The 26,558-nt window shown below is 42.7% G+C and overlaps 1 protein-coding gene across 2 annotated transcripts in view; it reads right to left on the bottom strand.

The window, feature by feature from the left end:
* Nucleotides 1-7,852: 7,852 nt before the first annotated feature.
* Nucleotides 7,853-26,558, bottom strand: part of NFE2L2 (NFE2 like bZIP transcription factor 2) — a 172,370-nt gene continuing 153,664 nt past the window's right edge. For both annotated transcript variants that reach the window (XM_078681515.1, XM_078681514.1), the window contains exon 5: nt 7,853-9,616. In XM_078681515.1, coding sequence (XP_078537641.1) covers nt 8,417-9,616 — 1,200 coding nt within the window. In that variant the 3' untranslated portion in view covers nt 7,853-8,416. The remainder of the gene's footprint in view (nt 9,617-26,558) is intronic.

The following is a 26,558-nucleotide window of genomic DNA, read 5'->3' as shown; positions in this document are numbered from 1 at the left end:
TTGCGCGAAGCAAAATGTGAATGGCCCATGAACAGATCAATGAATGAATATGTTTAACCAAAAGTCCCTGTATATATGTTATACATATATATTTATCTGAAAACGTGAGGCTGATGAAACAGCTTAATGGGTCTATAAGCCAGATCTAAAGAAACAACAGTCAAAGGTAAACTACATACCTAGGGATAGGGTAAGGATTGGGTTATGGTTAAATGATTGTCTCAGTTTTACATAAGTGTTAGGGTCAAGAGTTAAGATGGAGACTAAGGCTAGAGACAAAGTTACCATTAGGTAAGAGACAATGCTAGGGTTGGGGTAAAGGAGAGTGGCAAGTTTAGGTCAGGGCATGGGTAAGGGGTATGGTCATGTTAAGAATAAGGTCAAAGTTATGGTTGGAAATAAAGAGTGGATGAGGTAGGTTATGGTTAAAGTTTCTAATCTGGCTCAGAGAGTTAAACCCTCATTTCCCGTCTACTATGACCTTAGTTTGAATCTTGGTAAAGCCAAATCAGCCTCCCAAGGTCATTAAATCGAATTCCAAGAAAGAGGGTTATAAGAACCGAAATAATAAAATGTTATTTAAATAGAAAAACGTTAAACATGTAGCACTACAACATTAACACGTTATTGCTAGTGTTATTAGTATAGGGGACCTATTACAATGTCAGGAGACAACGTCTTGGAAAAGTGACGGTCCGATCTCCGGTAGGCGGTCCCAACTGCCTCATTATGATGGGACCGCACCGACATTTTCATATGACAGCATGTGTTATGGCCGTAAACCGGCCTTAGTACATGCTCTCATTGGGAAATTTGAGGTGGTGTTAATCACTGCACCCTGTGCCTGCCAAGGGGTGCAGGGATTAACAGGGGGGCACCATATGTGCCCCCTCGGCTACCAACCGGAGGCCGCAATGGAAAGGTGGCCTGCTAGGGGCCCCCAAACATGCTTGCTGACAGGGTATCCATGTTGGAAAGGCCGGCATGGTAACCCTGCCGGAAACCATGCATCATAATCCGGGCGGTGTTACACTCCGTTCATTTGGACTACAAGCCGGGTACGAAGGGCCGACAGGCTCCTTGAGCCCGTTAAAAGCCAGTAGGAATGACCGGCAGGTTTCAATTTGGACCGACTCAATCTAAATCAGCTGGTCGGGATTGAAACCGAAGATGTTGGTAGTAAGGCCTCCGACCTGAGGTCAGAGGTCTTATGACAGACATTGTAATAGGCCCCATAATGTTTAGTGATCAAGTTAGGTTTCTGACTGTCACAACTTTTCAACTAAAGAAATAATTATCCAATTTGTTTTCACTGAAATGTCAATTTCTTTGCAAGCCTAAGGAAAATCTGTCTTATCTGGCTTTATAAAAGGTTTTCATTGAAAAGATTTCTCTGAAATAGTTAATACCTGAAATGTACTAGATGGAATGACATAGATCCTCGATCCTCGCAGATGTGCCCCTTTCAGTCATTTCCTCATTTGTGCTTTGGTTTTCCCATCGTTATTTTGTACACATACGCTAAAGGGTTTCACTCTTCATCACCTCTCCACCCATACCTACCATATGTAATCAAAACTTCTTTTTAGGTTGTACTGCCTACCTTTTGGGTCCTTTACCAAAAAGAGAACATCCCACAATGGCAGTTCAGTTGGGGGCCTATGAAGAAGCACATACTCATCAGCTGTCAGGAAGTAACTGACAAACATTTTTCCACCTCACCCCTACATTCTAACTATACAGTCCAAGTTAGACAGTTCTACACTCTACCCAATCTCACTAAGGTAGGATACCACACACCTTCCCCCCTTAAACTTCACAATAAAATATAAGCATATAAACATTTATGTTACAATTTGATAGTAAAAATAATGGGTGCACACCAACATAAAGACGTTTCAAACAAAGTCTTTCATATGTTTAGGAGGCAACATGGCCTACCCACTTCTTCTCAAATCAGAGAAGACATGTTTCTTACACCCAATACCATCAAGACTTTTGGTACCATTAGATACAACCGCCACTCCCCTCAAATTCCAGAAGCAATTATCACTCAATTTGACAGCGTTGTGAAGTAATTTGAACACTTTGAAAGGTGCAGAAAACTTGGAAGAGCCTCCCTTTTTGGGGAAGCCTCACCCTCACCCTCACCTTCACCTCCCCATACTTTTACCTTTGTTGGCGAGACGGCATGTCTCGCATCAAAATTGAACTTCCACCTGGGATACATCATAGTGATCGACTTCCGACCCCTGAACAACTCAAAACGCATCTTATTACTGAATGAACGAATGAGAAGTGAGTCAGTACAGGTTCCCGCTTTCCTCAATTTCTAGACATCCAGTCCCTGTTCTGAGCTTCTAATATTTTCATGGACTCCTTCAGAACTATGTTAAACCTCTCCACCATCCTGTTAGTCCCGGGATGATAGAGAGAATATCTTTTATGTCTGATACCGTGTTCAGACAAAAATACTTCCAACTGAATACCATTGTCTGTCAAAATGCATTCAGATAAACCTTCACTATTAAACAGAGCACTAAGGAATACAATAAATGTCCGCGTTCTACACTTTTGAGCTACAGAAATCTCCGACCACCTTGAATACATGTCAATTAAGACTAGAACAAAATACTGTCCATTCTTACAGTTTCTAATATATCCAGAGGTACCTCTTGCCAGGCGTTTACTGGTTTCTCTCTCACAATCATAGGCTGAACTCTGGTCTTACACACCTTGTCGCTTGAGACATACTCGAATCTTGTACTGCTCTCTCGACATGCACGTCAATCCCAGGCCACCAAAAGTACAAGCCAATTCTCTCCTTCGTTTCGGAAATCACCTGGTGCCCTTGATGTCCAAACTGGACAATTTTTCCCCAGACCTGCCTTAGAGGTACCAATCTCCTGCCTTGCCAGAGAAGGCCATCCTTGACAGAAATTTCATCACTCACATTCCAATATTTCCTGATTTCATCACCCACAACATTCCTAAGGGACCAACCACCAGAAATGTGCGCCATGATAGCCTTTAACACCATATCTTCAGCTAGCAAAACTTTCCAAGTGTCTTCACTAATCACCCCTTCAGTGATTTCACAAACGCTTCAGTCCTCCAAGTCCCACAGGTCTTCCTTTGAATCACGTTCACTTTTGGTCTGTATAGTAAGAAGCTGAGACAAACAGTCTGCCACTTTGTTCTCAATCCCAGGAATATACACCACCCTGAAGTCGTTCTCCTGTAAAGGGACCACCCACTTGCAGATGTGAGAGGAAATAGCATCCAATCCTTTTTTAGAGAAGACTTATTTTAGTGGTTTATGATCAGGTCTGACCACAAAGGTTCTACTCTAGACAAACCTCTTGAGCTTCCAGATATCTCAGTATATACAAAGAGCCTCCTTCTCAGTTACAGAATATTAATTTTCAGGCAACACTACAGCCCTGGACAGAAACATTTTAATTTCCTGTCTTTCCTCGTTAACTTGTTTGAAGACTGCACCCAATCCCTTGGCACTGGCATCCGTAACTAGGATAGATTATCTCCCAGTGTTGAAGCTTCGCAAAGAGGGAGCATTGCACAGTGCGTTCTTGACATCTTGGAATTCATAATCACAACGTGGACACCAAGAGAACTGGACACTCTTCTTTAAAAGTGCTCTCATTGTGTACGTGCAACTAGCAAAAATAGGTACAAATGTTATTTATTATTCAGCCATACCTTAAAAAGTGATAAAGTCATCTCTGCAATTAGGAGTGGGAAATCCCTCAATCGTTTCCATCAATTGATTCTTAGGTTTGAGGACATCCTTGGTAAGTTTGTGACCAAGATATTCAATCTTGGAGAGCTTAAACCTGCATTTATTCTCCTTTAATTTAGGTACCTTCTCTTTAACCTACTCAGAACCTGCTTGACTCTGTCATCATGATCCTCTTGCGTAGCACCAAACAATAAAACATTGTATCTTTAAATCTTCACCCCAGAAACACCACCCAAGACATATTCCATGGCCCTCTGAAACACAGAGGCAGCAGAGTTTAACCCAAAAGGTAACCTCGTGAATTTGAACATACCAAATGAAGTAATAAAAGAAGTCTGATTTATAGAGATGTCACCTAATTTAATTTGAAAATACTCTTCCTGGAGGTCTAGGATTGAGAGAAAACACAGTGCCATCAAGTAATGCAAGCATTCCCGCACTGTTATGGAGCAGACACTTACCTGCAACCATGTTCTTTTTAAGACCCCTGAGATCCACAGAGAGCCTTATTTCCCCAAAAACTTTGCGCACAAGGATAACTGGTGCAAGACACTCAGTCGTCTCTGTTTCAACAATCTTACTCCTCAACTTGTTAAGCTCAGAAAACAGAGTCACAAAAAGTCAAAGGCACACCCCGTACCTTGCAGGACACTGGTACGCCCCATCTTTGAGAATGATCTAATGGGAGTAGTCACTGAGGCAACCTCATTTTTCACTGAAGACATCTTCAAACTCTCTGTGCAAACATGTGTTCATGACTTCATTCTCACTCCCCAAAGTGTTAAATTCCACCTCAGATTAAGTCTTCTGCATGGAAGGCCTTTCCTTCACAATGATGCTGGGCTCACCACTAGGATCTAACAAACCTTCCAGGACACCTTGGTGAACCCAACTAATGATACTATCTCCTTTACACGAGACATAAAACGTTCCTGCGGTCAAACGACCTTTATACTCAAGATCACTCCAGAAATATCCTCACAGCTTTATTAGCTGACCGCCAAAAGCTAGGGTTCTAATGTCTGCCCTCAATAACTGAACCTTTCCTTTAAGTTTCTCTAGATAAAATGTATTGGTTACCAGCGAGATCTTGGCACACAAATCAAGCATACTGACAGGCTGGCCACTGACCAACACACTATCAATGGGGTCTTTGTTTTTGTGAAGTACCACCTCACCACAATGCAACTCATCATGTTAACAGACACAGTCATTACTCTCATCAAATCCCACCTCCTTCACACGTTTGGTGTTTTTGGTATGATTTGCAGTACTTAGCAAAGTGTCCTGTCTTGCCACAACTGTCAACGGAATAGGAATTGCCTGGTTTATTACAGGAATTGTCTAATGTCTTTGTAGAGGTCACAGTTATAGCTTGCACCTTCTCAGAGCAATGTACACCGTTATCTTTCTTCAGCACCTCAACACAGACGAGAGTCTTCAATACAGTTGGCCACCAGCAGAACCTTATCTAATTTGGGGTTGTCTTTCTGCCACAGGTCATCTTTAATTCATTCTATGTTGCAACCCAACATAAACTGGTTGCGTCTTTAAGGGGATAGTGAGTGTGTTGACAACAGTTCTTTCATATCATTAGGCTGAATCCTTGCTCATATGAATTTAGTCGAAAGTCCATTTTATGTAGAAAAGGCTCTTTATAAATTTTTAGTAAAAACATGAACATCCAACACGTGTTTCGCCCCCCACTGGTTGCGTATTCACTCTTGCAACAAGCCTCAAACTTGCAAGTAGCACCCAACTTACACGAGTCTGTGACATAAGACTCAACCGATTCCTGTGCCTTTTGCATACATCTTCCGAATAATTACTTAGCCAAGCATATGTCAAACTCATTAAGATTGTCAGTATCTCCACCACTTAGGTCTGGTAAATGTTTGAAGCCTTCTTGTCCTTCAGGTCCCAAACACTGCAGCAATAAAGAGGTCTACCTCTCAGCACTTAGTAAGACACCACATATATATGCGTAATGCAAAACAACTTGCTTCCACTTAGCCCCCCTAATGGATGGTTCCCCAGGATTAGACAAAAAGAAAGGTTGAGGATTAATGTTGTGCATTCTTACAAACAAAACAGTCATTAGATACCAGGAGAAAAGCCCAGGACCTAAATAACAGAACACCGGTGTGAGACTTCTACACCCAAGACTATACACAAACCATCACTCTGGTGTGTGGCTAACACCCGATATCTACCTGAAAAAAAAAAATCATGAAACGATCCTCCCGCCTTCAAGGCAAAAGGTATAAATACTTGTACACTAACTAGGATTTCTTTAAGGAAATAAAATGTTCAGAACACGCAATATCATCAAAGTTCACTGAAATGAACAAATTGATATGCTGGAATGGTGTGCATATCACTGCTAAACCACTTGTACGTGTTAGATGTCGATAAGGATTTGATCAGTAAGCACAAATGATGGTGTTCATATCACCGCTAAACCACATGCAAGATATGCAGTAAAGGTGTGACTATCACCGTATAGAAAATGGAGGTTTAATTCCGAAAGAGCAGCCTTTACGTTTGTTGAAGGGAAAATGGATGGTGGATGCCTTTGGAGGCATAAAACTTAACTACCAAACTGTGTGAGAGGATATGCAGCAAGGGTGTGGATATCATTGTACAACCACCTATATAGGCGTGTGGCTTAATTTAGGAACACCTGCTTTACTCAAGTGAAGCTCTCTACAAACTGCATGAGGAAACAGCAATAGCACATGAAGAGTTGTGAAGGCTCTATACTGGATCACCCTCATTGCCCCGCAACAAACAAAAGCGCACATGATGATGTACCTGCGTTTCACAAAGTGTCCATCATGAAGAGACTTCCACATGTTGCCCCCAGCAACTAACAACAAAGAATGACGGGATGCACGCACATGATGACGTGTCGGCACTCAGTCAGCGCTCCACTGTCCCAAGAAAAGAATCCCATAGGCCCGCAAACAGCACGAGATAGCTGTGCAAGTCAACCCTCAAGTGAAGGAGGCGTTCGAGCACGAGAGTGGGTAGGAAAACTGCAGTTCCCACAGGGAACGGGTATAACCCCAAATAGAACAGTAAAGTTCTGGAACACACAATGAGGTTACTAGTGTAGTTGGTAAGTGTTGAGACATTTCTTTCACACGTGTAGACAGCAGTTCTCCATTTCACACACCCTTCTCCAGCACAGAGATGGGAAATCTTCAACTTTAGGGCTGGGTGAGGCCCCCAAGATTGTCGCAAATATGAAGAAGCAGGTACTCAAGCATAGGGTAGAGCAGGCACTTTATCAAGATACAGCTCTACATGACAAACGTCCTATCTACAACAGCTGCCAGGAAGTAACTGACCAGCATTATTCCACCTCAGCCCTACATTCTAACTATGCACTCTAAGCTCTACAGTTCTACATTCTATCCTAGCTCACTAAGGCAGGATACCACAGGGCCTCTTCAGGTGGATGAAGGACTTAGCATGCACCAAGTCTGCACTACCATATTCCTCTACCAGGGCAGCTTAAGGCACACCGGTGGGCAAGTGACGAGCTAAATTCTATAGAGGTTTTAAGGTTTCTAAACTCTAAATCCTACACGACATGAGCAACAAATCCACTCTCCTAAGTGGCTAACATTGATCCACTTAACACTATGCCATGCACAAGACATTTTATCATTCTCTCCTGCCATACCCCTATCTAGTAGGCTGCTAAAGAAGCTTGAAACCACTATACAAAATCTAGCTACTTTGGCATGAGCTCCGCCTCAGACAATACTAAAATTAAACCATGGCTACATTGCAGAACAACTGTACTAGGCCACACTACTTGCCAAATGACCCATCTACTGCGGATTTTACATTCTCTTCTAAATCTGTTGATACAATTCACTCCCTCTTCATCTAAGCTGGCAAAAGCAGGAGGCCCTTGTCTATTGGCAATTATTTCTGGATTAATTTGTAGTCGAGTAGGAACATTAGAACAACAGTTAAACAGCAGTTAACAATAAACAAAATAGCAATGCATTTTTGTGCAAGTTATGATAATATGCGTACTAGAACCTAACAATGTAATAAAAATGAATGGGGCAAAAATGTCTTTTCTCCTTTATTTGCACCACTGTCTGTACTAAAACAAAGAAAACATATTTTTTTCAATTTTACATATATAAAATGAAACATTCTACATACAATATCTTGCAAAAAATTATGCTAAAGCTTTGTAAAGATCAACTTTCTTTAATAAATCTTTGAATATAAGAAAAGATAGGAAATGTATATAAATAAGATGCATTGCGCTATTTACACTTTTACGGCAACTAACCAAAATGGTCCTTTAAGTACTGTTTTTTTAACGGATATAAAAGATTACAGATTTTGCATACATACATATCACACTACTTTATTGCATTTGTAGGTTTACTTCAGTATTTATCATACACCTGTTAACCTTGTTATTTCTTGTGTTGCATAGAATCTTCTATAAATGCGTTATTTAGCAATTGACAGCACAGTGAAATCTACTGGTGCAGCACTACAAAGCACTTGGTCTGAAAAATCAATCCCTTCGGCATACTCATTCAATCTGCTTAACAATTTTACCCCTTACACCTCTTTCGGCTTCCTAACACCTCACAAGCACCAAAAGCACACAAAAAATCAGTCTCTATTATTTTCGGTTTTCCTGGTTTTGGGAACAAGAAATACATTTCCGTCTTTTGTTTGCTGCAAGGAGTACTCAGCAGGAGAGTATGGATTGCCATCCTCATCGCGAAGTTGGCTGAAGACCTCAATATATAGGACACTCAGCTGCTCTTTCAGAAGTTGAAAGTTCTTGCTGTACTCTCCTTTTTCAGCAAGCAATTTATCTTTCTCATCTTTTAATTGATCCAAATCTTGCTCCAGCTCGACAATGTTTTCCAGTTTCCGTTTTCGACAATTTTGAGCTGCAACTTTATTTTTGCCTCTTCTGCGTATGTCGCGTATGAGTGCAAGCTGGGCATCATTTAGTTGGTGTTTAGACATAAGATCATTGAAGTCATCGACTGGAAGGTTGATTATATGGTCTACAGAAAAAGGTATCTGCAGAACTTTTGCTCGTTCAGAATCTCTTGTAAAACGAGCTTCCAACCGACTTGTATATTTGTCTTTTGTAAATGGAGATCTGTTCGGACCAGGACTAGCTGGAACTTCTTTTTTTGGTGAGTTTTTTAACTTTGCACCCAAGAGCTGCTTCTTTACCATCTGAGATGGTGATGATGGATAGGCTGAATCTTCTGCAATTAGTAATGGGTGCATTTCAGAGTTATTTTGCACCACGCTTGGTGGAGCACTGTCCATATCTTCCATTTCAGAATCAGTGTAGTTGTAAGGGGCATCCCCATACAGAGATGAACCGCTAGAAGGCCCCGGTGAAGCTCTGTTCGGGCTTTCATTCACTGAAATGCCTGAATCTGAATCATTAAATGATGGTGTGTCTGCTGACTTCTCTCCATTGAAGGCTTTACACAAAGAGAAGTCTGAAATGTCAACAGGTTCATTCATAAATTCAGTGAGCAAATTGTTACTGTTTGGGGTTGACATGCTCCCACTTGCTTCTGCTTCCATGAAAGGGGTGTACACCTCGTCACAGGGGTTCAGTGGTTCACTTTTCAAATAAGTCACCTCTTCTACTGTCATGGTGCTGGTGAATGAGCCCACAAAATTTGATTGAAAAACGGGATCAGAGTCAACAATTTCTTTCCCAACCAACCCCATGGGATTGTAGAATGAATAGTTCTCGTCAGTCTCTGGTGGCTCGGCTTCTTGAATTGGGAATATGTCGACATTAGCCAGGTTATCATTTTCAATATTAAGACACTAAATGAAAGAAAAAATAATACAGATTAAGAACAATATATCAAACACAAGATGCAAAGTTTATCCCTCAGTGATACCAGTTAACTTCAAAAGTATATGCCATTAAAAGCAGCGACCCTCTGAGTTAAATGTTCTACACTGAATAATCACACTGCGCAAACAACTTATTTGGGCTAGATTGTTTTGGAAGGATCATTGCAATGGACATGTGACCCACCCACACAACTACGTAAATATTTGTGATTATAGAAAAAAATCTAATCTTCAAGTGATGTCAACAGTGCAGAAGTCAACGAAAATACCAATTTACATTTAACATTTAACATTCATCATCTTTCAAAGTGTGTACAATGAAGGAGAAAGACAGAAAGGCTCACTGAATGGTTCTTGCTCAAAAGGTGCCACAGAAGCATTTTTGCTTACAATCTATTGACCTGTAACTGAAGAGGCGGGTCTACATAGAGGAACATGAAAAACGTGCTGCTGCAGGGATGACAGTATTTGACAATCAGTCACTCCTCTTTTGTAGCCAAAACCTAGATCTCATCTGAATTGGGAATTCAGGATAGCACACCACAGAGACACCTGCAGAGCTGATCGCCCTGCTTCTTGTTTTCTGGATAGATCCTCTTATGTTCTACAACTGTCACATATGCGATGCCTATACCTGGCTACTGATGTTGCTAGTATGGATGTAACTATTATCAAGGACTCAAACATTTCCTATCCTACTCAAGCAACTTCTCGAGCGCATATGACACGTAAGTTGACCTAAGGGGAAGAAATGCCCTTATCTGGCATTGTACAAGGCGGGAAGGAGACGGTGGCAGTGTCTCCAACCCGCTTGCCGGTCGCCTCATGTAAGGAGAGCGTGTGGGGAATTGGTACCAGCATAATTTTTAAAAACAAACAAATGTAATTTGAATTGTGGCATTATTTTACTGACATAACACGAAAGTGTATTTTTAAAATTGGAGCGCATTGCTTACACCGCACACACTCACCAAGAAGAAACTCAGCTTCCAGATATCCTAGCGTGATCCTCGGTGGGTGAAAGCGCTAGGCTGCCGCCTCCCACGGTAACAAGGGGGTGGTAGGCTTTCTACTCACTTCCTGTACACTTCCTGGTCCACTGGGAGCGGTTAGCGCTCTAGTGGATCCACGCAGCGGTATATAGGCGGAGCGCCTGGAGGTGCTCGCTGCGGGAAGGAGACGGTGGCAGTGTCTCCAACCCGCTTGCCGGTCGCCTCATGTAAGGAGAGCGTGTGGGGAATTGGTACCAGCATAATTTTTAAAAACAAACAAATGTAATTTGAATTGTGGCATTATTTTACTGACATAACACGAAAGTGTATTTTTAAAATTGGAGCGCATTGCTTACACCGCACGCACTCACCAAGAAGAAACTCAGCTTCCAGATATCCTAGCGTGATCCTCGGTGGGTGAAAGCGCTAGGCTGCCGCCTCCCACGGTAACAAGGGGGTGGTAGGCTTTCTACTCACTTCCTGTACACTTCCTGGTCCACTGGGAGCGGTTAGCGCTCTAGTGGATCCACGCAGCGGTATATAGGCGGAGCGCCTGGAGGTGCTCGCTGCGGGAAGGAGACGGTGGCAGTGTCTCCAACCCGCTTGCCGGTCGCCTCATGTAAGGAGAGCGTGTGGGGAATTGGTACCAGCATAATTTTTAAAAACAAACAAATGTAATTTGAATTGTGGCATTATTTTACTGACATAACACGAAAGTGTATTTTTAAAATTGGAGCGCATTGCTTACACCGCACGCACTCACCAAGAAGAAACTCAGCTTCCAGATATCCTAGCGTGATCCTCGGTGGGTGAAAGCGCTAGGCTGCCGCCTCCCACGGTAACAAGGGGGTGGTAGGCTTTCTACTCACTTCCTGTACACTTCCTGGTCCACTGGGAGCGGTTAGCGCTCTAGTGGATCCACGCAGCGGTATATAGGCGGAGCGCCTGGAGGTGCTCGCTGCGGGAAGGAGACGGTGGCAGTGTCTCCAACCCGCTTGCCGGTCGCCTCATGTAAGGAGAGCGTGTGGGGAATTGGTACCAGCATAATTTTTAAAAACAAACAAATGTAATTTGAATTGTGGCATTATTTTACTGACATAACACGAAAGTGTATTTTTAAAATTGGAGCGCATTGCTTACACCGCACGCACTCACCAAGAAGAAACTCAGCTTCCAGATATCCTAGCGTGATCCTCGGTGGGTGAAAGCGCTAGGCTGCCGCCTCCCACGGTAACAAGGGGGTGGTAGGCTTTCTACTCACTTCCTGTACACTTCCTGGTCCACTGGGAGCGGTTAGCGCTCTAGTGGATCCACGCAGCGGTATATAGCCCTCGCGCCCTTTCAAGCGCGCAGCGATCGCGCGCAGCCCCGCCGAAGACCCGCCAAAGAGCTGCCCGTCTGCGCCCGTCCGCGACAGGACGGGGCCAGGGGCCACAGCCGTTGCGCCTTCTATATTATCACAATCAGGTATGAATCCACACTTTGTCACCTACTCTACTCAATCCTTATTAGCCCTAAAACCGCTGTCCGCATGCAGCACGAAAATACCATGGCATACTGTGGAGGGAGCCTTTTCTTGTTTAGAATGTCATCATCGATTGCTCTGTAATCACAGTCCATCTGAAGTAGAAGCTCCCGCAATAAGGTTGAAGTCTTTCCTTCTTAACGTAAGATCCCTGCCCAAACACCAGCATGAGGTATGGGATCTGATACACTCTATCCAGCCAGACATATGTTTCATCACTGAAACCTGGATGAAGCCCCACACCATCACTGCTGTAACAATGGGGATCCCAATCGGATATAAACTCAAACACCTAGATAGAGAAGGGAAGACTGGCGGTGGCCTAGCAATCATATATAAGGATGACTTAAGGGTCACTGTATTTTCGCAATATCAAAGTCCACTACTTGAAATCATGTTTTTCAAAATTGATCTTAAAAGCCACACATTTTGGAAAGGAGCTCTGGCTTATCGTCCCCCAGGATCAAACCCAGACTTCCCCCTCCTCCTCCAAGAGTTGCTAGCGCCCCAACTAAAATCCAACGAAGATTTTATCCTTCTAGGGGATTTTAACACTCATGTAGATCAACCAACTCTACCTGAATCTCACTCCCTTATCACCGACCTGTTAAATCTAGGTCTAGAGATAAAAAACACCGGACCCACGCACAGTGGTGGCCACACGCTAGACCTTGTCCTCTCCAACTGTTCAAAGATCAACTGTCTTCCAGCAAGAGAGATCCTATGGACAGACCATTTTCTTCTACAATTTTCATTCTCAATCCCCAAAAAACTTAGTAACAAAGGACCCTTTCCTCAGACCTGGCGCCGCCAATGGCACAAAATCTCCTTAAGTAACCTACGGGAAATTTGGGTAGAACCCACCATATTAGCAGAAGACACAGCAGACACAGCACTGGAAAAATTCACAGGCTCAATTAAGCAAGCCATTGACACCCTGGCCCCTTTAAAGCTATACAAAGAGTACCCCTCTTCTAAACAAGAAAGTTGGTACACTCAGGAGCTAAGGGAGCAAAAACAGAAATGTAGGCAAGCCGAAAAAAAATGGAGGAAGCATAAGACTGAGGAGATTAGAGCGGTCTTCCGTCTTGCTCAATCCATTTACTACAAAAACATCAGAACGGCCCGAAAAAAATCGTCTTCTGCAACAGCTGGAAGAAGCTGTTAACTGCCCTAAGGAGCTCTTTAAAATCCTTCAAAACTTCATCAAACCCGCCGCATGTGAGAGCCCTGAGGAGTTCTCACAGATTTTATGCGACGACATATCATCGTTTTTTGAGAGTAAAATAAACAACATATATGAGAAAATAGTGGCCGCCAATAACAGCATGAACAGCATGAGCGATATCAATAAGATCACATCTCTAACTCTGCCTAAAGATAACCCACACCCATTGTAATTTTTTCCCCCCATTGAAAGTACAGATCTTCCTCATCTCATTACTCACATTAAATCAGGATCTCCAAATGACCTCCTCCCTGCCAAGATGGTTCCACCCCTGATCCCTCTCCTGGGCCCCTTTATACAAAAGATTATTAATATCTCTCTTACTAAAGGACGTGTCCCGGCAGAGTGGAAAAGGGCGGTGGTAAACCCAATACGCAAGAAAGCTGCATCCCCATGGACCGACCTCTCCAACTTGCGCCCCATCTCGCTCCTGCCACACATCAGCAAAATAGCTGAGAAGCATGTGAACACCTATCTGTCACAACATCTCGAAGCGACGGAGGGCCTGGACTATTCCCAATCTGGTTTCAGGCCGGACCACAGCACCGAATCAGCCCTCCAAACAGTGACCAATAACATCAGAATGGCACTGGATGGAGGTAGCTCTATGATCCTGGTGCTGTTGGATCTCTCCGCCGCTTTCGATACGGTGTCTCACAAAGTGCTTCTTGAACGACTAAAGGGCGTAGGACTGGAGGGAGTGGCACTGACATGGATGGAGAGCTTCCTGTCAGGCCGTTCTCAAGAGGTCAGGCTGGGCTCCCACAAATCCATCCATAGAGAGCTCAACAAGGGAGTGCCACAGGGCTCTTGCTTAAGTCCTACACTCTTCAACGTGTACGTGGCCCCCTTGGCCACTTTAGCAAGATCATTTGGGTTTACACCAGTGTCGTATGCGGACGACACCCAACTCCTCTTTCCCTTTAAAGATCTAACTCCTGCAATACAAACATCTTTTGCAGAGGGGATGAAAGCAATATCCACATGGATGTCATTAAATTGCCTCCAATGTAATATCGGAAAAACTGAGGTAATGTTGTTTGGGCATGCAGCAACACACTGGACACCGGATTGGTGGCCCCTGGAATTAGGCCCTGTTCCCAGCCCTAAAAGCATGGTGAGAAACCTTGGAGTGTTATTAGACCAGACACTCACCTACAAGGACCATGTAAACCAGGTGGCGAGCACCTGCTTCCAAGCTATTGGAATGTTAAGAAGAGTGTTCCCCTATCTGCCAGACTGCCATAGGAAAACACTCGTGCAGGCATTAGTCATCAGCAGAGTGGATTACTGCAACGGCCTCCTTCTAGGAGCGAACGAAGGGCAGCTCAAAAAGTTGCAAGTGATTCAAAACACGGCAGCGAGGGTAGTCCTCAATGCCCCTCCTAGGACTCCCTCCCTCCCTCTGCTGATTAGGCTCCACTGGCTGCCAGTGAGGGCACGAGTACATTTTAAGACATTATGCACTATCCACAAAAGCATGATAGGCAAAGGCCCAAAATATCTGGCCAACATCTTCCTGCCCTATGCCCCTGGACGCACCCTTCGTTCCGGCAGCCAGCAGCTTCTGCAGGTGCCCAGAATAAAGAGGTCCAGACAAGGAGGGCGAGCTCTGGCCCATCTTGGACCAAAGCTCTGGAACTCCCTACCTTCTGAGATGAGAATACTCACTAACCATCTGACCTTTCGTAAGGTCTTAAAAACGTACCTATTCCCCAGCATTTGATCCCTCTCTGTTTATATGTACTACCCATATCTATCTGAGGATATTCTTACTGGCAAAGCGCGGAGATACCCCTTCGGGGGTCTATTCAGGCGCTATAGAAGAATATAAAATAAATAATAAATAAATACAATCATGGAATGTGGTATTATGACTCCAGAAACAAAATGATGACTATTAATGGCTAGCACTGTTTCTATTACTGAAATGGACCATGCAGATGACAGTGTAAGAGTCTCCCAAGTCTCTTCTAAGAAGACCACTGATATTAATATGGCTCATGTATCGTGATAAATATTGATTTATTCCGGTGTACAAGACAGCAAATTTGTGAATTATCCGGCATATTTAAGCAAATAAAATTGCTGTCCTTTGGATTGAAATTATTGTTCTTAATAAGTAAAAAAGCTTTTTGGCCTACGCTAGATCTTCCTTTTTATAGTACTGGAAAATATTACAATGGGACGTCTTATTTTAAGGATGTCAGACAGTTCTATAACTGTATAGGATCTTATGCCAGATTAGGGAGGGATGTATAAGACGAATGGATGGAGTAGACACAAAAAAGGGAGGAATGCCCATAGTAAACCAATTTTGCTGGTACTGGTGGTAAAACTACCAGAATGAATCCTGTAAAACAAGTTTGAGAATCTCAAAGGGAACAGAAATAGAAGGTAATAACCATGCAGAAGCATTTCGTCTACAAGAGCCCCACTGGCGAGTATTCCCCTAGAAGAGTGAGGCAGATTTGGGATTGTGTCCATCTTATAGTTCAAATTGGACAAATCTAACTTATTTTACGTGGAAAGCTTGGCTGGAGAAAATGGCTCACCAATAGAAAATCCTCCACACAGTGGGCATCCAGTGTGTTTAAATACAGGGAATAAGGAGGGCTGGCACTTATGCTACAACTATCTCAGATGGTCTGCATGGATTTGATAAAGTTGTTGTCCCTTAGCTACTTTACTTTTTCTATTGTATTTGTCTTGTATCTGTTTGGGCGATATATTTTTCAAAAGCCTAGATGGACATCCAAGTAGTCTAGCGTTGGGTGGAATCAGTACAAGAAGAGAAGAATCAAAATGCTACAGTATGGGGGAGACGTTTTCAAACCTTGAGCTATATTTCATGGTTGCACGGTTGCAACATGGAATGGAATGGATGGCACAGAAGGAGAATTGAGGAAAATGCATCCAAAAGAAATTAAGGAACTCCCTCTCTACTACAATAACCTATGTCCCACAGTCTCAGAAGTGGTGCATTTGATCTGGAACAGAGTGGGCAGGAACATACAATTATTTTAAGACGTTTGCCTAATGGCCATTTTTTAAAATGACTTCGGGAAAGCTTATGGAGGTAATAATACTGGGCACTAAGAAAGAGAAAAGGAAAACACAGGAGGAGTATATCTTCTTGGTAGACAGGATGAAAATATTAATTGTAATAAATAAATGTGAGGAATAAGTACAAGAAGAAGTGCATGTCGCTAAAATATTATACAACTGAAGTATTTGAAAAGGGCATCTCTAACACTAGAAGTATTAAAGAAAATAAACTAAATTTCTAACAAATCCCAAAGGGTAACATACCCCAAGAGCAAACATCTATCATCTACCATAGAGGATGGAGCTGTAAGATTACATGGAAATTAGGGCAAAAGTGGCTTGCTGTAGAGTTCACAGACCTTCAGAGCAAAATTTGACGGAAGATTTGTATTTAAGATTAATACAGAAGAAAAAGAAGGAGAAACATTTAGCTTCATTTACAAATCGGAATCTCTTAGCAGTAAAAAACCTAATAGCTTTGGTATGGAAATGAATGGTGGGTCTGTCTTCTGCAGACTGGATCAAGTGAAATGGACACCAGGAAAGCTAACTTTGATCACAAATATAGCAAAGTCCAGTGCACCAATGTTAACCCCTGCTGGGTAATGTTTACTGGAGTTATCTAAGTTAGATGCGTTACTGAAGTCAACACATGACCTAAAGAAGCATGAAATAAGCCTTAGCCTCAAACACTGCCATCTACTGGCCTCTTTTCAGGATGCACACACGATTGTACAATTTAAGTTTCTGGAGAACATACATTATGTATACTTATTTAATGCAGAACTGATTAACGAATCACTAAAGTTGCATTAATTAACAGTGCTCGGACAGGCGTCTTTCTGGGAAGGAATACTTTGTTTCTCTGACGTCCTACAGCTCCTCAAAGAATGACTGCAAACAAACTGCTGTACACGCACTTCATCACCACGAGGAAGATCGGGTTCTTTCCAAATGACAGATTAGAATAGTTTACCCATGTGCTCTTATCAAACAACAAACAAATGTGTCATGCGCATGTGAAATCCCTATTTTTGAAAAGCAAGCCTATGTAAAGAAAGGATAAAAACTGCATTAGCTTCCTTTAACTCCAGAGTTTGATACGATGTAACATAAACTGAAATGATACATCTAAGTTTTCAGAGTCATTTTCCTCAGATGGCAGTAAAACTAACAAACAACCTTCCCACAAGTAAGAATAGACTTCGAAATAAATGGAAGTCTCAATACAGTAACAACATAACAACGTGCATTTATGACACTAAGAAAAATAGTACATTCCTGGACGACACGGATTCGATGATTAAATATATCACACATCATCTAAATTAGTATATTTTAATGAACAGTAGCACAATAGTTTAGCAGCCCAATAAATCGGTCTTAAATTAAGTACAATTACAGCCAATGATACCTTATATAGCAATTTAATACACCGGAAACGGACTCCTGATCTAACAGAAAGAACTGTAGTGATCCCCAGAAGCAGCAACAGGATGAGTTACAGAGGTGTAAATTTCCATCACTTCATTGAAATACGGAACACTTTAAGCCAGATCCATGTATATCCCATTTGGAAAAAGATCACCCAAAAGGTCAGTTTCCATTGCTTATTTCCGGAAGGTTTTTCCAAGTGTAAGTGGGAGGAGAGTATTACATTCTTTATTTGTTACAGGGGTGTTATGTAGAATAGCCCCGGCCCTTCTTGCTGTATCCCATCAAGCCCAGGTAGGTACTCCTATCACATCGACATCGTCCCTCTGTGCATTAAGCTCTTTACATACCGCTTACAGAAGCAAGCAGGGCTCAGCTTCCCTGTGTTTGGCCCTTTCTTGCATAAATGGGTGTCTCTGCACTGAAGTACTTTAATGTCTGATATTCATGTTTCTGCCGCAGTCAGACGAATGTTATGTTTATCAATTATTTCCTTTAACTGGTCTGGTCTCGTGGGTGGTTAAAGGTATCTATTTTCTGATCAATAGTCTGTAAGCTCTTTTTAATTTATTTGATTAATGTGGCTCCTATGTTATCTTGGGACTCGCCTTACTTCTGCTGCTGCTCTTACAACTTCCTGGCCCCTGCAACTCATCAAATTGGTGATTGTTGTGTTGCCCATCTCGTCTAACATTGATTAAGTGTGTCCTCCCATCAAACTAGTCTGTTCTACTGAGTGTTCTTTCTATCAGGTGCTTTGAGCCACAGAGGCACAATATATGTGAGAAAAAGGTAGTGCCATAGCCAGCCAACTCCTGTTCAGCCACCATGTCACTAGCCACTGTGAGAGTTTTTGCAGGGCTAATGATGCACAAGTTAAAGGAAAAGCTTTACCACTATTCAGATGTAGGAGTATGAGGGCTTGAACAGCAGTTTTGCAATCGGTTTTTGGAAGAAACGGGTTGACTTTCTTTAGAAGACAGAGCTAGTACTAGGAAGCCTTTGCTTTTTTGGCACTGTGTTCCTTAAGGGTGAAGTTGGTGTCTGGGGTGAATGACTTAAGCAAAATTGACAACTGATGGACAGAATGCTGAACAATGTAACCATTCACCCCTAGTCACAAAGATCTGGGTTTGCTCACCACGCCACCCAAGTTTGGACTCAGCCATATGAAAATCAGTCTTGACCCTGTTCCTCATGGGGACAGTCTAGCACGAACTGCAAAGCCAGGTACTCCCTGAACCAGAAACAAGTATCCTGGGACCGGTTTCGAGTGGACCTGGCTCTACAGTTCGGGCTGGACTATTCCCATAGGGAACAGGGTGAAGACTCATTTGCATATGGCGGGGTCAAACTGGGGTGGCATGGTAAGCAAAAGAGCAATGGATTTAACCCAGGTTTTTGTAACTGAGGGTGAATGTTCACATTGTTTGATTCATAAAAGGGGGGTGGTGATGGACAGAGCATCTGAATTAAACAGAACACTCATACCCAGTCAAAAGATCAGGGCTTGATCCATCACCGTTTTTTAGCACATTGAAACACTGTCATACGAAGTCATGCAAAATTGTGCACGTGACCGTAAAATTCTGAGCAGTATACTTAAAGCCCTCAAGTGATATTAGCCATCTAATGACTGTACATGCAGAGGAAGTGAAGGGGATTGCGTAGGTGGTGACATGCGATGGCGAGGGGGATTGAGTAAGTGGTAACAGGTGCAATAGCCAAGCAACCGTGTAGACATCAGGTTCGCATCCAAGAGTGAAATGATACCATAGCTGCGCAAGGAATGATTAATCCCGTAAGAATTGGGAGGGCGAAGGACAGAAAAGAAAGATGGGCAAAAGGGGCATGCAATTGTTCGCATTGAACACAGCTTACCGCGGGACGCCGTATAGGCTTAGTAGTTACAATTATAGATTATGGCGTGTTGCCACACCTATGAAGAAACATAACACGGGATTAGCCAATAAGCAGGAGATACAAAAACACCATGCGGGCTAAAAGAATATTTTTTTACCCGGGAACCGCTATTGCGGTATCACAATGTCAGGCAGTTCTACAAGGAAGCAGAAGGACGTAGAGATAATTAACGATAAGCCCAGTGGGTACTGAAGGGGTGTAAGGATATAGGATCAGCGACACGGCAAATTGGGCTTACCGTATCCAGTAAGGGTACAGGTCCTCAATGGGGGTCCTTGTCCGTCGTGGGAAACACCTCGCGATCAAAGAGAATTCATGCTGACGACAGAAATGGAGGTATTCCTTGTCACGTGATAACAGTATAGCCAATAGAGTTACAGGTTGGGAATTGCGGCCATATTAGCGTAGTTAAGAAGTAATGGTTAGAAAATTGAGAACGATCAGCCAAGGCTGAATGATGTAGGTACGAAGGGGAGTGACTGTATTACTTCTGACCACTGTTGCGTGGCAAACCAAAAATGGGGGCCATAACAGGTAAATTGTATCAATTACCCCAATAAAATTACAGATAAAAATTGGCGGTCATATTAGTAAAGTAGGTGAGGTGCAAAAATCGGCCAAGGCTGAGTGGTGCAGGGGAAGTGAAAAAAGGGGGAAGTGAAAAAAAGGGAAGCAGAGCGGTGACAATTAATCAAATGACAATATGACATATGGCCACTATTACAAAACAAGACCCTAATACAAGAGGACACATCATTATTTTAGTACATCATAGCAACACAGAATAAGATTTCTAGAAATCAAATTAATGAAGTCCAGTCCTCCATCCTGTTAAGGCCACTGTGAAGGCTTTTAGTTTTCAAAATCCAAGAGAGTTCTTCCTTATTGAGGAGACGTTGTAGATCCGCCCCATGAGGCGGCAACTTGATCAAGGAGATGATTGTCCACTTGAAATCCAACTCAGTATGTGAAAATTCAGTAAAATGTTAAACCAAGGGGGCATTTGGAGTCTTGCAACGTATCCTACTCCTATGTTGACACATTCTCAATCTGGCCTTCTGGGTTGTCTGCCCTATGTAAATCTTTGCGCAAGGACAGATGATTGCATATATGGCATTTACGATATTGCAATTGGAAAACTGTTTCCGTACATGCTTAACATCATTGAAACAAAAATCTTTGCCCTTCACAGTAGTGTCACACATTGAGCAATTACCACACTTAACATGCCCAGTCAGAGGGGGAAGACCCCATATGTTATCCAATGTACCACTCTGGGGTGGGATAGGCAAGGCTGCACGAACCAGATGGTCCTTAATATTTTTGGACTTTTTAAATGCAAAAAGGGGTTTTTCAATTGAAGACGCCCTGCATTGACCACCGGCCAATGTTTCTTGATACTCTTGGTTATAGAATTCGAGGCAGGGGAAAAAGTGGTAACACAGACCAGCCGGTTCTGTGTCCTCTTGGTTTTAGGTTCAAGTAGTACATCCCTCGGGCAATACCACGCCCGTTTAAGAGAGGAACGGATTAACTTCCGTGGGTAGCCTCTTGCCCTTAACTTGGAGCTCAGAATTTCTGCCTCCTTAAAATAGTCCTCCTTCAGATAACAATTCCTACGTAGTCTGAGGAACTGAGAATATGGCAATGAATCTCGAAGGGCACGTGGGTGGTGACTTTGGTAATTTAAAAGAGTGTTCCGTTCGGTAGACTTTCTGTATAGACTCGTGATACGGTGACCATCCTTCTCCTGTATATTTAGATCTAGAAACGGAATATTGGAGTGACTGGTGGATAGCGTGTAAGTTAAACCACTACAGTTACTATTCAGCCAATGTAGGAATGAAGGAAGTAAATCTTCAGAATTGATCCAGATCATAAAAATATCGTCGATATATCGCTTCCATAGTGTGATACCACTATGGAAGGGATTAGTAGACGTCAGAATACGTCCGCATTCCAGACTGTCAATGTACAGAATGGCCAGGTTAGGGGGAAAATTTGCCCCCATAGATGTTCCTTTGATCTGGCCAAAATATTGGCCATCAAACAGGAAATAGTTTTTAGTCAAACAAATTTCGAGTAATTGTAAGATAAACAAAGTGGGAATTTGATGGGGCCTAGGGCGTTTGTTAAGAACATCCTGAATGACATGGATAGAGTCATTTTGAGGGATATTGGTATACAATGACTCCACATCCAGAGTACAAAGTACACTGGACGTGGGGTCAAAAGGATACTCCTCTATTATATTAATCATATGCATACTGTCACGTATGTAATATTCTAGGAAGAGGTGTGGCGCCGCGGCCAGGGCGACTGACTCCGGAATCTGGGGATCACGGTTCGATCCCGAGCACCGGCGGCAGATTAGCCCAGCACCATGTGACTCTGGGCAATAGCTTGATTAATCTTCCTGATGGCCCCCAGCGCCTAGAGACCTTTACGGGTGATTGTGCGCTTTACAAATGTGGATTTACTTCTGTTGTTGGTACACAGTCTTTGATGAAATGATTAACAAATAAGCCTAAGGGTTCTAACGCCGAACCACAACCGGACACTATGGGCCTTCCAGGTGGATGCTCGGCGTTTTTATGAACCTTCGGGAGTGTGTATAACACCGGAATCCTTGGTGATTTAGCATTAAGGAACAGATACTCCTTTTTACTGAGAAAGCCAAGGTCCAAACCTTCAGTGGGAACCTCAGCTATCAATTTCTGTATGTCTTTAGTTGGATTTTTTGAAAGTTTGACATAATGTTCTGGATTATCAAGTTGACGCTTAATTTCAGTCTTGTAAGTGTCCAAATCCTGCATAACAATACCTCCGCCCTTCTCGGCAGGTTTAATGATAAAATTAGGATTGGATTTCAAGTTTAATAACGCCTTCTTTTCTTCCAAAGAGATGTTATATGGAATGAAAGAATGGCGTTTTTCAAGGTTGGTTATGTCATTCAAGACAAGCTTCTCAAATGTGAGAAGCTCAGCCGGGACCATATTGCCCTATACAAATAGAAGGTATACTGGCCCTCAAAATCATAACTTGAAACCTTGGGGTCGCTATAATAAAAGACAAACATTTGTTGGCTTTTCCGATACCTCGGCTGAGTCATCTGACAGCTCAGACCAAAGTGAAACACCTGGCCCTTCCAATAGGGTTCCTTTTTTAGCCTGAGGCCAGTCAGACCCCCCAAAGAGAGGGAAAGCCAAGCAACCACAGCGGTGGCCTTATCCACCTGGCGAACGCAACACCAGACGACAACACTACCAATGGTAGATTTAAACATCCCGCGGATGGCTCGGTCTAATGAAGGGCTTGAAACTGTACCCTACAATAATACGCTCCCAATTTTTAATCTTACACAACATCTATTGTCCAACAGTGAGCTGTCCTTGTTAAGTAAAGGACTTTCATTTGTCACAACTACTCGTCCGAATTACCTGGAAGTTCAAACCGAACTGCTTAGGTTTTTCCGCAAATTGAGTTTGCATGCCTTCTTCTTGTTAAATCCTCAACCTTTACCAATCTCAAGTACTCCTTTCAAACCACCATCGACTTTCTCACCAACGGGCAATATGGTCCCGGCTGAGCTTCTCACATTTGAGAAGCTTGTCTTGAATGACATAACCAACCTTGAAAAACTCCATTCTTTCATTCCATAGAACATCTCTTTGGAAGAAAAGAAGGCGTTATTAAACTTGAAATCCAATCCTAATTTTATCATTAAACCTGCCGATAAGGGCGGAGGTATTGTTATGCAGGATTTGGACACTTACAAGACTGAAATTAAGCGTCAACTTGATAATCCAGAACATGATGTCAAACTTTCAAAAAATCCAACTAAAGACATACAGAAATTGATAGCTGAGGTTACCACTGAAGGTTTGGACCATGGCTTTCTCAGTAAAAAGGAGTATCTGTTCCTTAATGCTAAATCACCAAGGATTCCGGTGTTATACACACTCCCGAAGGTTCATAAAAATGCCGAGCATCCACCTGGAAGGCCCATAGTGTCCGGTTGTGGTTCGGTGTTAGAACCCTTAGGCTTATTTGTTAATCATTTCATCAAAGACTGTGTACCAACAACAGAATGTTACATACGTGACAGTATGCATATGATTAATATAATAGAGGAGTATCCTTTTGACCCCACGTCCAGTGTACTTTGTACTCTGGATGTGGAGTCATTGTATACCAATATCCCTCAAAATGACTCTATCCTTGTCATTCAGGATGTCCTTAACAAACTCCCTAGGCCCCATCAAATGCCCACTTTGTTTATCTTACAATTACTCGAGATTTGTTTGACTAAAAACTATTTCCTGTTTGAGGGCCAATAATTTGGCCAGATCAAAGGAACATCTATGGGGGCAATTTTTGTCCCTAACCTGGCCATTCTGGAATGCGGATAATATTCTGACGTCTACTAATCCCTTCCATAGTGGTATCATACTATGGAAGCGATATATCGACGATATTTTTATGATCTGGATCAATTCTGAAGATTTACTTCCTTCATTCCTACATTGGCTGAATAGTAACTGTAGTGGTTTAACTTACACGCTATCCACCAGTCACTCCAATATTCCATTTCTAGATCTAAATATACAGGAGAAGGATGGTCACCGTATCACGAGTCTATACAGAAAGTCTACCGAACGGAACACTCTTTTAAATTACCAAAGTCACCACCCACGTGCCCTTTGAGATTCATTGCCATATTCTCAGTTCCTCAGACTACGTAGGAATTGTTATCTGAAGGAGGACTATTTTAAGGAGGCAGAAATTCTGAGCGCCAAGTTGAGGGCAAGAGGCTACCCAAGGAAGTTAATCCGTTCCTCTCTTAAACGGGCGTGGTATTGCCCGAGGGATGTACTACTTGAACCTAAAACCAAGAGAACACAGAACCGGCTGGTCTGTGTTACCACTTTTTCCCCTGCCTCGAATTCTATAACCAAGAGTATCAAGAAACATTGGCCGGTGGTCAATGCAGGGCGTCTTCAACTTGAAAAACCCCTTTTTGCATTTAAAAAGTCCAAAAATATTAAGGACCATCTGGTTCGTGCAGCCTTGCCTATCCCACCCCAGAGTGGTACATTGGATAACATATGGGGTCTTCCTCCTCTGACTGGGCATGTTAAGTGTGGTAATTGCTCAATGTGTGACACTATTGTGGAGGGCAAAGATTTTGTTTTCAATGATGTTAAGCATGTACGGAAACAGTTTTCCAATTGCAATAGTGTAAATGCCATATATGCAATCATCTGTCCTTGCGCAAAGATTTACATAGGGCAGACAACCCAGAAGGCCAGATTGAGAATGTGTCAACATAGGAGTAGGATACGTTGCAAGACTCCAAATGCCCCCTTGGTTGAATATTTTACTGAATTTTCACATACTGAGTTGGATTTCAAGTGGACAATCATCTCCTTGATCAAGTTGCCGCCTCGTGGGGCGGATCTACAACGTCTCCTCAATAAGGAAGAACTCTCTTGGATTTTGAAGACTAAAAGCCTTCACAGTGGCCTTAACAGGATGGAGGACTGGACTTCATTAATTTGATTTCTAGAAATCTTATTCTGTGTTGCTATGATGTACTAAAATAATGATGTGTCCTCTTGTATTAGGGTCTTGTTTTGTAATAGTGGCCATATGTCATATTGTCATTTGATTAATTGTCAACGCTATGCTTCCCTTTTTTCACTTCCCCTGCACCACTCAGCCTTGGCCGATTTTTGCACATCACTTACTTAACTAATATGGCCGCCAATTTTTATCTGTAATTTTATTGGGGTAATTGATACAATTTACCTGTTATGGCCCCCATTTTTGGTTTGCCACGCAACAGTGGTCAGAAGTAATACAGCCACTCCCCTTCGTACCTACATCATTCAGCCTTGGCTGATCGTTCTCAATTTTCTAACCATTACTTCTTAACTACGCTAATATGGCCGCCATTCCCAACCTGTAACTCTATTGGCTATACTGTTATCACGTGACCAGGAATAACTCCATTTCCGTCGTCAACATGAATTCTCTTTGATCGGGAGGTGTTTCCCACGATGGACAAGGATCCCCATTGAGGACCTGTACCCTTACTGGATACGGTAAGCCCAATTCGCCGTGTCCCTATATCCTTACACCCCTTCAGTACCCACTGGGCTTATCGTTAATTATCTCTACGTCCTTCTGCTTCCTTGTAGAACTGCCCGACATTGTGATACCGCAATAGCGGTTCCCGGGTAAGAAAATATTCTTTTAGCCCGCATGGTGTTTTTGTATCTCCTGCTTATTGGCTAATCCCGTGTTATGTTTCTTCATAGGTGTGGCAACACGCCATAATCTATAATTGTAACTACTAAGCCTATACGGCGTCCCGTGGTAAGCTGTGTTCAATGCAAACAATTGCATGCCCCTTTTGCCCATCTTTCTTTTCTGTCCTTCGCCCTCCCAATTCTTACGGGATTAATCATTCCTTGCGCAGCAATGGTATGGTTTCACTCTTGGATGCGAACCTGATGTCTACACGGTTGCTTGGCTATTGTACCGCTCCTGTTACCACTTACTCAATCCCCCTCGCCATCGCAGGTCACCACCTACGCAATCCCCTTCACTTCCTCTGCATGTACAGTCATTAGATGGCTAATATCACTTGAGGGCTTTAAGTATACTGCTCAGAATTTTAAGGTCACGTGCACAATTTTGCATGACTTCGTATGACAGTGTTTCAATGTGGCTATAATTGGTTACAAGCATAGA

This window comes from Lissotriton helveticus, chromosome 3_1, assembly GCF_964261635.1.
Source record: "Lissotriton helveticus chromosome 3_1, aLisHel1.1, whole genome shotgun sequence".
Taxonomy (NCBI): Eukaryota; Metazoa; Chordata; class Amphibia; order Caudata; family Salamandridae; genus Lissotriton; species Lissotriton helveticus.
Note: the sequence above shows the minus strand (reverse complement) of the source record. Positions and strands in the feature narration are given on the sequence as shown.